Source organism: Cryptotermes secundus, unplaced genomic scaffold (assembly GCF_002891405.2).
Source record: "Cryptotermes secundus unplaced genomic scaffold, Csec_1.0 scaffold5997, whole genome shotgun sequence".
Taxonomy (NCBI): domain Eukaryota; kingdom Metazoa; phylum Arthropoda; class Insecta; order Blattodea; family Kalotermitidae; genus Cryptotermes; species Cryptotermes secundus.
Window position 1 is genome coordinate 1 of NW_019738515.1, and position 12638 is coordinate 12638.

The 12638-nt window shown below is 38.8% G+C and overlaps 1 protein-coding gene across 4 annotated transcripts; it reads left to right on the forward strand.

Annotated features, from left to right (window-relative positions):
• Positions 1-1359: 1359 nt before the first annotated feature.
• Positions 1360-12632, forward strand: LOC111871040. 4 transcript variants are annotated; one of them, XM_023863772.2, is made up of 6 exons: positions 4610-5181; positions 5433-5500; positions 5898-6031; positions 7176-7257; positions 9273-9352; positions 11243-12632. In XM_023863772.2, the coding sequence occupies exons 3-6, from the start codon at positions 5909-5911 to the stop codon at positions 11279-11281; spliced, it is 324 nt and encodes a 107-aa protein (XP_023719540.1). In that variant the 5' UTR covers positions 4610-5181; positions 5433-5500; positions 5898-5908; the 3' UTR covers positions 11282-12632. The 4 variants fall into 4 exon arrangements, with proteins under 4 accessions (XP_023719538.1, XP_023719540.1, XP_023719539.1 ...); XM_023863770.2 differs by lacking the exons at positions 4610-5181; positions 5433-5500 and adding an exon at positions 1360-1450; XM_023863771.2 differs by lacking the exon at positions 4610-5181 and having other exon boundaries at positions 5373-5742.
• Positions 12633-12638: the final 6 nt, after the last annotated feature.

The following is a 12638-nucleotide window of genomic DNA, read 5'->3' on the forward strand; positions in this document are numbered from 1 at the left end:
CAACCCTATGGGCATTCACGGCCTGTTACAGGGATAGCTTTACCTTATTATGCATTTGTCTCTTGCTTTTTTTATTCAGTGTCCAACTTCCATCTGAATGTGCTATTACATGTGTGTTGTAGTTAGTAAAGGGAAGGCACTTTAGTTAGGTTAGAAGGGTGAGCAGCTGCTGCAGTTCCTTCAGTAATGAGTGTCCTGCAAGTCCTTAATCTTGCTGATGGTGGTGTACCTGCAGTTGGTGATATTTAGGACCCCTTAATTTATTTGAATATTAGTACAAAGTAATAGTGTGCACAATAGTGTTTTATAAAAATTGACGTGTCACAGTATAGTGTGGAACATTTTATTGTCTTNACCCATTAGAGGAAAGGAAGGGAATTAAGGGAAAGCAGAATTGCAGAAGAGAATGGAGTGGTGTGAGTTGAGATGTTCACAAAGTTTGAGTATATAGGGAGAAGGGGGAGGTTAGGAAATGGTGAGAGCAGAAGGGGTTTGTAAATGTTAACAGTGAAAGGGGGTTGTTAAATTGATGTAAATGAAAGAAGGAAAATGTGACCTGTTCAGGAATGTAATGCAAACTGCAGAGATGGACCATCAGGTGTGTATCTGCGGAAATGTGGTAATTGTACAGTGCTGTAGGAATTCTGTAATGTCATTTTAAATTTGAATGTGTTTGGTGTTCAGGTTAAATCTTTATACATAAACAGTTCTTCAGCTGTATTCTTACAAACCCTTTGATTGTACTGAAGACTGCAGTAGATGACTTGATTGACACACACACACTGTCCCAATCTAGCTGATAAGGTAGTGGTCAGACAGACAGGTCTCAGAGAAGGTAGGGTCACTTGTGTGTGATATTTCCACTCACAGTCCATTGTTCTTAACCGTAAGTAGATTGAAGAGACAGATGACAGCAACAGATGCAGGCAGTGAACAGTCGACCACCTGCAAAATGGACATATATTTGGCAGTTAGTGGGGTGGTGCATTTACTTTCTTCTGTTGCTGAGAGGAATGGGAGTTTTTTCTTTGTCAGAAGACATTTGAAATCCATCACAGACCTAACAGGGAATATCCAAAGTTATGAAATTTACATCTGTACCCTTTTCAGTGGATCTATACTTGCACTTTACAATATCCCTTCATGGTATGGTGCTTAATTAGTTAAGCACAAGGACAACTTTACCGTACTCTACCTTTATCCTTGTCTGTATGACTGGTAGCCATGGCTGCTGAAGCAATGTGCGAGTATTGCGGTAGGATTTGTTGTGTATGTGATTGAAATCCTGATTCCCAATTTATTATTCCTTTTGGTTCTCTTGTTACATAAGAATACTTTAATTTCATAATTTGAGTGTTACTTCCTTCCTTACAGATGTAAATAATATAAATTGTGGTACTGATGAAGAAAGCAACAATATCCCATGCACAGAACGGATACTTCTGCTTGGGTGAGGTAGAAACTTCCGTGCAGCAAGTCACTTGGCCTCTTAGGCCATTTATTCAGCTTGATGCAGGAGATGAATGTGAAAGAACAAATCCTATCATGATGTAAACTAATGATTGTACATATCTGTATTGCATACAGTTTAGAAGGTGTTAGGCCGTAGTTCAGTAGTGAAGCATTTCCATACAGGTATGCTGCTAATTTTTGGTTTATTCAGTGATCCTTATTCAGTTGCTTAGGATGAGTGTGTATGATGAACTGGGAGAGAAGTGGCGGTAAACATTCACAGCACTTGATTGGTGAGACAGAAAATCATGAAAAGCACCTGTCAGAATTTACTAGTTAGGAACCAAATGTCCCTCTTTGAAAAGAACCTCTTTTATGTAAATATCCTCTACATTTCTATATGGTTCTGCTGACATTTAAAACCGATGACGTTTTGGGTGGATGTGTTTATTTTGCTGTATTATTGAGTTTGAGTTATGGCCTTATGCTTTTATCTGATTCCCCAACCATCTGCAATTTTTCCCTGCAGTAAATGAGCTCCCATGCCTCTGGGAGTACTGTGCAGTCACCCTTGTGCCAGAGACAGGCCTACCTGATGACACAACTGTTCTCACCAATAAATACTGTCACGTGTCCTGGGTTTGCATGACTAATAAGACGGGTTTTGGATTTAATGATTGAGTTTATTGGACCTTTGTGTATTTTTTTTATTGCTAGTGGGGTGGGACTAAGTCCCTTGTACTGCAGCCACTTCTGGCCTATTGTACCAGCCTCAGATGATAGGGGAGGGTGATTGTGGAGCAATTGGTGGAATGAAGATTGGCAGGAGAAACCGAAGTACTTGGAAAAAGATCTGCCCCATCGTCATTTTGTCCACCACAAATCCCACTTGACCAGATCTGGTCTCGAACCTGGGCTGCCGCGGTGGGAAGCCAGCATCTAACCGCTTGAGGACCTTTATGTAACGGGTTACAAGAGTTCATAAATGACTGACTGACAGACTGTCATCTTCCAGCTGGACACTTCACAGGATCTATTCTGACTTCCAACCGAAATGTCAGTTATTGTTGGCTTCTTGTTATATAGCCTCGGTTCAGACCACAGCACAGAAAACACGTCCGTTGCCTAGCAATGGATATATGTGAACTGACATAGAAAACACCTCTTGCAACACCAGTTCTGTTGTGTGTGTGTGTGTATTGTGGGCATTGCCTAGAAATGTGTCTACTCTGTTGATTGCATATTTGTTGTGGGCTTGTTTGCCGAGTCTTTCCCGAGCAATGAGTCTACATGTCAATACTTTAATCCCCTACAAATTTAGCTGCATTGTAATTCTGGGGGGAGGGGGGAAGATGGCCTCTGTTACTTGATTCTTGGATTCATTAACAACACCTAACATTTTTTTTCCAACTGAACAATTTATAGCATCAGCCAGTAGCATGATTATGGATGGGAAATTTAAAGGTATGTATATGCACGGAAATATGCATGATCTAATTTAAGGTACTGTTACAGCTTTTGTCTGGAAGAACCGAGGAATACTACAATAATAATTGTCAGTATGGGTGCTCCTCATGCTGAAATCAAATATAGGACCACCCAAATAAGAAGCAGGAATGCTGACCACTTAAAAGAATATTCATTTTGGGACCTTGAAATACTAAATTCCCCATGACTGCATTGAGAACAATGTAAGAAATCATTACAGGTATCGAATTTCAAGAGATTACTGTTTAAATCTTCTGTCACAGTAATTCCTGTGAAAGCGATAAATTGTTTATTATTACTGACTACAAGTAACATATTCCCCATCTTTCAATTTTAATTTGTGCTTTTAAATTCCATAGATAGCACCTAGGTTTAGGAAAGGGTCTTGAGGCTGTCATACAATATTTCTACCCTCTTTGGTCAGATATATCAACTCTGCCAGTTATAATTCAAACAAAGGATAGCATGTTCAGGCATTTAATTGAGTGTGAAGTAATGATAAACCAGACATGGGCGCTTACATAAGTCCGTAGGCATGGGGTGATAATGGCAACAGAACTGCATCCTCCTGAGGTCAGAACAGACCAAGCAGCTTCACTTTCAGAAGTTCCTGGGATACGTCATGTCAAGTTACTACATGTTACACAGATATCACAAGAATATACATTTTGTCTTGGTTCTGTGTCAAAATAAGATATATGAAGATTTATTTTATTATTTTTATTGCTAGTGGGGTGGGACTAAGTCCCTTACACTGCGGCCACTTCTGGCCTATTATACCAGCCCCAGATAATAGGTGAGGGTGATTTTGGAACAGTTGGTGAAATGAAGATTGGCAGGGGAAACCAAAGTACTCAGAGAAAACCTGCCCCAGCACCACAAATCCCACTTGACCAGACCTGGGATCAAACCCAGGCTGCCATGGTGGTAAGCCAGTGACTAACTGCTTGAACAATGGCGCGGCCTTATATGAAGATTTAACTATATGGATTATATTTTACGTTCTTACTTGACAACACTGAATAATTCATATAGGCAGGAACATGAAATTATTTGTGATGAGAGGTTATAAAAATGTGTACAAAATACTTTTCATGTTAGGAGGAGTCAACATGGAAAAGGCATGAGCATCAAGGTAAGTGTATGTATCAGTTTGGAACATGTTTTTGGGATCAGTGGCCCAACTATTCATACCACAATAAGAACTAGCATATGATGACACAGCTGGGCCTCCAGAATGTATTGCTTTGGTCACCATTCCTTCAAATTAGCAGCAAATCTGTCTTCATTGTCAGCTTTTGAAAACAATAATTCATAATTTGACTTGTAATAATGAAGTCATTAACTGTTAATGACAGGAGATGCAGAAAATGTGCACTTTATAAGCCAAATGAACCTCTTCCATGTTGATAGGTGTATGTGGAACTGGCTTTTACATGTTAATTGTACTGTTTGATGCCTTACATACTTATGGAGCTGAGCCCTTCTTGAGAAGCCGCCAATTGTGCAGCCACTCAAGAATTTCCCAGCATTTTGTGGAACCCAAAGGTTCCATTACCATGTTGACAAGAGCCTTCCACTGGTCTCTATCCTGAGCCAAATCAATCCACTCAATCCCATCCTATCTTTCTAAGATCCATTTTAATATTGTCTGCCCATCTATGCCTTGGTCTTCCCAGTGGTCTCTTTCGTTCTGGCTTTCCCACCAATATCCTATATGCGTTCCTCTTCTCCCCCATTCATGCAACATGCCCTGCACTGCTTGATGCCACACAACCTATAACAAATTAACATATGAGAAGAAACAGGAAAGTCAAAGAGAAAATTCCCACCAAAATCTGACCTTCCGTACTAGAAATAAAAACATTTACAGCAATCTGTGCCTCATTTTATTTGTATAAACCAATCCTACCACTCCGGAATAACGTTTGAAAATAGAGCTTGCATGCAGATTTCAGGATCGTAGAATAGGAGCGTTTTAAGTGAAGTCCATTCGCGTAGTGCGGTAGAAACAAACTCGATGCAACGAGTAAGTGCTATCGCGTGAGGCCTTGGGGGGGGGGGGACAAATTGGCGATGAAAGTCTATAAAGAACTTGGTTCGTTAGCTGTTAATGGTGGTGACATCATTTTTCTTTGTATCCTATGCGATGCTCTTAAATATATTGTCTTCAGTAACGAAACACGTTACAATATAAATCTCGAAGATGAGCAGCTGGTTACAGAAATTTAAATTTTATAGGTAATTTTTTGACATGTTTGGGTTTAAGGTCATTTTTTTCATTTTGGGGGTAATTTTTGGACTTTTAAGGCTGTTTCTTGTCATTTTTGGCCATTATAGGGAATTTTTCTTCATATGTTTTCTGAATTGTGAATAACATGGATGCGAAGTGTTCTTTCTTTTCTCCTTTAGGTCATTTTTTTAATATTTTCAAGTCATAAAAATCCGGGTCCTGCATATTACATTTTGGGTCATTTTTTAAATATTTTCAGGTCATCAAAATCCGGATCCTGGTGATGACACTCAAGTTTTCGTCAATGATAGTAGTGAAACAAGTGAGGTAACGAGTGCTTGTTGTCATAAGTTTAAAATAGAACTCAGATCAGCACAAAAAATTATTGAACTGCTAGAAGAAGAGATAAACACGCCCAATCGTACGGAAGTACAGATTCATGTTACTTTCACAGTTCGAACTAAAAAAAAAAACTCGCTGGAACATCTGGCTAACCTGACTTAGGTTTTTTCGTGGTTTTTCACAGCACCACCAGGCAAATGTTGATTGGACTTATTATCCCTAATCAGGTGACAAGCACCAAGACTACTGAATACATTATTTATTAATCATCAGCCATTTGATACTATATAGTTTCTGCTATGAAGTGTGTTGTGAAATCATGAAAGGAATTGTGGTGCAGGAGCAGTTTTGAATGTTATTAATAATCGGACACAACTTTCAGCATCAGAAGAGATGCTGTCCAACATCAAGACTGAGCCCAATGACAGCGAACTGGAGTTTCAGATAGCCCTCAAGAAAGCATGGAGACTGAAGCTACAGGAGGCTGTTGCAGAATCAAAGAACAGTGTAGAAAAGGTACATCACATCGTCAGAGTTCCTTTTTAATCCTTCTCACAAATGTTTGGCTGTAGTAGGGGTCATTTCTCTTGTTCAGTCAAGGCCATCTTCCCCTTACCTGCCTCTCTGCTTTTTCTCCCTGAGACAAGAAGGGAGCAGCCCTATGGATAGCTGGTAGAAGGTGATGAAATTGTCCCTAGTTACAGAATCCTGTGCCATGTTTAGTTCCTACACAGTGTCTCCATATGTTCCAGTTATAAAATGTTGCACAGAACTTTGTAGTAAAGTTCATTATGATGTTTCCTCCTTGGTTACTGTACAAAATCAATTTACCCTAGAGACTATATTGTAATTTAACCTGAGGGCTATTAAATTTTTACTCTCACAGTTTCTTGTGGTGGGCCTCAAACCAGTAAATCATATCTTCACATTTAAGTAATATCATCATCCTTTCTTTCTGTGCTACAATCTGAAAGGTCATGGGTTCGATTCCCAGTTAGGTAATTGGATTTTTAGATTGACCGAATCCTTCCAGTCATACTATGACCTTGGGGTCAACTCTTCCTCTAACAGAAATGAGTACCAGGAATATTCTTTGGGGGGTAAAGGGTGGCCGGCATGTAAGGCTGTAACTTTAGCTCTGTAAGCTCTGTAACTTTAAAGCATACTATGATATTAAAAAGATATTTTGGCAAAGAAGTTTCAAGATGATCAGTATAGTCAGAAGAATTCTGTCTTCTGGTGTATCATCTGAATTTCCAGGGGAACATGTTACCTGATTCTTGAGGGTCAAAGAATAAACGAAACAAGAAGCCAGCATGAAGCAGGTAGGAAGCTTGGCTTTGTTACCTGCCAATGCTGGTTTCTTACTTGATTTATTCTTCAACCCTGAAGATGGAGGCGACTTGTTTCTGCAGAATGTCTGTTGACTTTCGACAGACTACACGGCATTATATCCCAGATGACAGAACTCTTCAAAACCACTGCTGTCAGAAGCTCCAATCCTACATAGTGTAGTCAGTAATTTAGAGCGCAGTAATTTTTTATACAGAGGTTGGTGGGTAAGCAGTTCAGATTTCAGTCTAGCTCAAGGTAATTTTGAATTGGTAATTTTTGGACTGCATTTGCTTTCTGCTAATCTCATACAAAATTTATATTACAGGACTTTGAGAGGCAAATGATTGAAGAGAAGAAACGTCAGGAAGAAGAAGGCAAATGTGGAGCTTGGAATAAAGTTGAGCTTGGTGAGTCATTATCAGAATCTTTATGTACCACATAGGCCTATTCAAATTAAGAGATATTGACACTTTAGTATTGAATTTAATTGTGCATTTATATTTTAAGTATTTCATAAATGATGTACCATATTTAATCATATACTGCAGTCTTGTTAGGGGTTTTAGTAGAAACACATTAATCATTACTGTTTAATATTAGTAGTGGTAGGATAATTGGTTGAGGCACTATGCTACAAGTTGGAAGGTCGTGGGTTCAAGTCCCGACTAGGTCATTAATTTTTTTCAATTGACCTAATCCTTCCAGCTGCACTATGGCCCTGGGGTCATCTCGGCCTCTTAACAGAAATGAGTAACAGGAATTTCTTTTAGTTTTCTACCATCAGCCATATTAACATGGTGACTGAGCTGGGAGCAATGCTAGAGCCACTTAAATTAGGTCCTTAAGAAAAAGGTCCTGGGGTAAGCTGTTATACCCATTCAGAAGGTTCTGAGTTCGGTCCCCACTCGCATCTGTAAACAGATTTTTCTGCTCACAGATGATGCCTTCATATCTACCAGAGTTCAAGCTTCAGGAATACAAAGGATACCCCCCTCCCATTGGGTTATAGCACATGTCAAATTGTAGGGTCCCTCTGCTGACCAGCTCTATCATGATTACCCTCTCATGGGTGGTGAGATTATTGTCTTCCACCTCAAATGCTGTCAGTAGAAGATTTTGATATATACTTGTTGTTTTGACTTCTTTTCTCCCATTCTGTATGTGGCAGTTTGTAACTAGCCAACATATTGTGACATTTGAGTGTGTAAATACTTTGTACTTGATATAGTTTGTTGTGTAGGCATAGAATGTGGCAGAATGGTTCATTTTGCAGATAGGTTGCATGAATTAGGAAGAAACATGCCTTGAAATTATTAATGTCCCATTGTACTTTTATTAAAATATTTTATGTTAATCTAACACCGCTCTTTTCCAACCCGCCTTTGCTTGTATCGGCGCAGTCGGAATGGTGCTATCCCTGCTACACCTGTTTCTACCTTAGGACAGTGTATGATGGCCACTGCAAGTTGTCCTCACAGATCAAACTAAGGAAGATCGGTATAGGTACGGGAAACTAGCTGGGTCGGTTCGCATGAGTCTCAGGGTAGCGATGCCGCAGAAAGCGTTTTTCTGAGAGTTGAGCCAATTGACGTTTATTCACCTGCTAATTCACCACACTGTTAAATTAATGTATTCTTAGCTTTACAGCGTTACTATCGGCAAGCTATATCTCGGAGCGTGCAAAGGTCACGTCCGTTCAGTTCGGAATACTGTGAAAGTCTCTTTTTGTGGAATGGCTTGCACCCCCACGCCGGGAATTCGAAAGATGGTGTTTTCATATACATTTCATCCCATCTTCCGTGGGAAGCTTGAACGAGGCAACCCAATCATACTGGCCCTCATTCACAGGCAATTGTAACAAGCTCTGACCTGTCCTTTTAGGCGCGTCCGGTTCTCTGTGCCCGAGCTAAATTTATGACTGATCGTAAATGTTATAACTCCGGACTTCTTGTTTCTGCCAAATCTAGAAATTTTCAACGTAAACATCGTATTGCACGTCCCAGACGATGAAATACGATATTATAGATCACGATACATTTCCAGTAATATCGAAACATAAGACTTTTGAAATTTAAATTACCAAGAATTAATTAGAAATAAATTTCATGTTCAGCTATAATCATCCAAATAAATAAGGGCTCAGAATGATCAGCGTCAATCATTTCAATCCCTGTGACTTTAATGTGCTGTAGCATGCCCATTTCTTGTTATTGGCTGTATTAGTAAGTTGTGTTAGAAAACGGAATGTTACATATTTTTATTATTTCATAAAATAACAGATTGAACTATATATGGCTCATACCCTTTTTTCTGGCTGAAACTTCAGGATGAAAGGATTTTACATGTTACTTGGAAACATGACCACATTCTGTAAGATCCTAAAATACAGTGACTTTAATGTTGTCTCTATTTCTAATTTCAGATCTGTCTCTTGAATTTCATGGAAAGGTACCTGGCAAAAATAAAGTGGAGAAACGAATGAAGAAAACTGAACAGGAGGGAGTGAGTATCAGTCCAGATCTGGTCATGAGCTCTTATTTCTAATACAAGCCAGAAGGTCATGGGTTCAAATCCCGATGAAATCATTGGATTTTTTTTCAGTTTACCTTATTGTTCCAGCCGCACTATGGCCCTGGGGTCAACTCAGCCTCTAATAGAAATGAGTACCAAGAATATTCTTGGAATATTCTTGGGGGTAAAGGGTGGCTGGCGCATAGGGCTGACAACCTTGCTGCCATCTGTGAGCCAACTGTCTAGAAAATGTGGGAACCTCAACATCTCACAACCCAATGGGCCTCCACGGCCTGTTACAGGGATACCTTTACTTTACTTTAGTATATTGTAGTACCCTGCTGCACTTCATTTAGTACCAGATTGTTTCACAGTCTCACGTGCAGCATGTCCTTCTGTAAAACTTTCTAAAAGTTATTCACTACATGTTTCGACCTATAAGGTCATCATCAGGTGTTTTAAAATTATAAATGAGGAAACTGCTGTGCTTCCATATTGTGGTTGTTGGTCATCACTATGCGCATGTATATATGAATTGGTGGGTTGTTCTGTGTGTTGTGTTATGCTGCATGTCCCTCTTGCGCTGCATAACACAGCAGGCAGAGCAACCAGCCACTTTGTATGTACATGCGCATAGAAGGGACCGCTTAGTGATGACCAACAACCACAATATGGAAGCACAGCAGTTTCCTCATTTATAATTTATGATTTTAAAACACCTGATGGTGACCTTATAAGTCGAAACATGTACTAAATGACTTTTAGAAAGTTCTATAGAAGGATGTGCTGCACATGAGACTGTGAAACCATCTGATGCTATTTCTAAATGGTGCTCCATAAAGAAGCAAATTTTAGTTATCGTTACATGTCCACGGTTCCACATAGCAGATAGATATGCATCGACACTTTTTGTGCATTCATTTTCTGCTGACTACAAACATACACAGTAGCTTCAGTCCTGGGACAGAAGCGAATACTGCAACTTTATGGCAAGTCAGGTGGAGCCTCCTCATAAAACACAGCATATTTGTTCAATTGTCATTGGGCTAGTAGACATAGACACAGACCATGGGTTGGAAATTTTGAGAAATTAATGACTTCAAGCAGCAGACTAACTTAAAATTTGGCCAGTTGTTAGGATAATCAGTGACAGGAGCTGCAGATATTACACAACGTGTAAGGGCAAACAGACTATGCACCATCTGAAGGAGCTGCTGCTGCTGCTTCTTCTTCTTCTTCTCCTTCTCTTCTAGTTGATGAAACAGATGAGCTCAGCAGACACCCACTCAGAACGCTTAGCCTCTTGCAGCAGAAGCAGAAAGAAATGCAGTCTCCATTTGTGGTCCTTAGTGGCAGTAAACAAATGGGAGTATGTTTTTGGTCTGCATTCATTGAAAAGAACAATCAGTTCTAATTAAAAAAAATTGTATTCATTAACTGACAGACTTAAACACGAGAACACAGATTACTAGATGAAACCAGTGAAGTCAATTCAGAATTCGTCTAATCTTGACATTGTAAATAACAGCAATTCATAGCTTTAACTTAAAGGCTGAGTAGATGGGAAGCCATATAGTAATGTCGATAATGTCATATGGTGATTATACTGCTGCAAAGGAAATATTTGTTTTTCTCTGAGCATGTCACTTGTCTTGTTATAATTTGTAGACTGTATTCGTACACTATAAAGTGTCATTTTAATGATGGATTGATTAATAAGACTTTCCTCCTTGGTACTGTGAAGCTTTACTAAAAATTTCTGTTTTTGATGCAGAATATTAAATTTCATTTTCAAAAAGAAAACCACCATGTGAGGTTTTTGTGAGATCTTCAAGTTTAACGTGAGCATTACTACATTTTCTTCATTTCTTTCTTTTTCAGGGCAACCATCTCAAAAACAAAACTGCAGATTCTTCATGAAATATGCTGGCACCAGCTCTGAACTTTGGCATGGACTTATGCTTTTATTGTTTCTTACTGTCTGGAATATCATCTCTATTTTTAAATAAGACACAGCTTGCAGCTGCCGACAGTGCCTGTGTGTACTGGAAGGAAGGCCACAGAGTTCATGTCACATTCAAATGAGTACAGTGGTTCTCCTGCTTCCTTAGGTAACCTGTTGGCACCTGTAAGCTGAAAAGTACAATTTCTAGTGATCGGTTGCTTGCTTATAGGACTTGATCCAGATGAACAGCCTCTAAGCTAAATCAGACATGAAGTAATTATATTTGGCCTTTCTTGATTGCAATAGCAATATTGTATCCTTCCAATGGAAGAAAGAAATCCTTGTTCAGTTGTAGGCCAGTATGAAAAGCTGTAAAATTATACAAGCAACAGAATCAGAAGATGTACAGTCTACTGCAAATCGTTGAAAAACAGCACTGATATATCACTGAAACATTTGTAATGGGTTATAAAAGTAACTTGGTTCATCCTGGTCCATCACACTAGTAATTGTATGTAAGGGTTTTAACCACTGTCCAGTGTGACTGATAAAAATTGTTTTTAATTTTTCATCCTTTACAAGTTTCGGTCAAAACGACCATCTTCAGAAGGATATTATCAATACGTATGGAAACTGCTATTACATGTCATACACATATATGTTTTATATCTTTTAACTAATATTAAGATGTACATCGATTTGTTAAAACATCTAAAAATTATTACAATTAGTCTGTTTGCAAAATAATGTTCAGTATTTGTTTTGAACTAGAACCAATTTGGTTTCTTGTCCTTACATGTCTGTAATAATTTGAGATGTTTTAACAAATCAGTGTCCATCTTAAAAAGTAAAAAAGTAAAGCTATCCATGTACCAGGCCGTGAAGGCCCTATTAGTTAAATGATATAACATACATATCTATGACATGTAACAGTAGCTTACATAAGTGTTGATAATATCCTTCTGAAGATGGTCGTTTTGACCCGAAACATGTAAAGGATGAAAAATTAAAAGCAACTTTTATCAATCGCACTGGACAGTGGTTACAAATGTTATATGCGGTTATGAAAGTCCTGTGTTTAATCCACATGCAGATGATAAAGAGTCTTCTGTAGGTATATGAAAACTCGAAAGACACATAGACACGGCCAATAATATCAGGTCAGGAAACTGTATAAGACTGATCTTAAGGCAACTTCTTGGAGGTGGTGATAATGTTTTGAACCCAAAATGAATATATAAGTCAGTGCTGAACATTATCTGAAGTCTGAATTGTAATGCTGATGTATTACTAATCTTCACTTAAGTAGGTACCCAGACAGACTACAGGTGT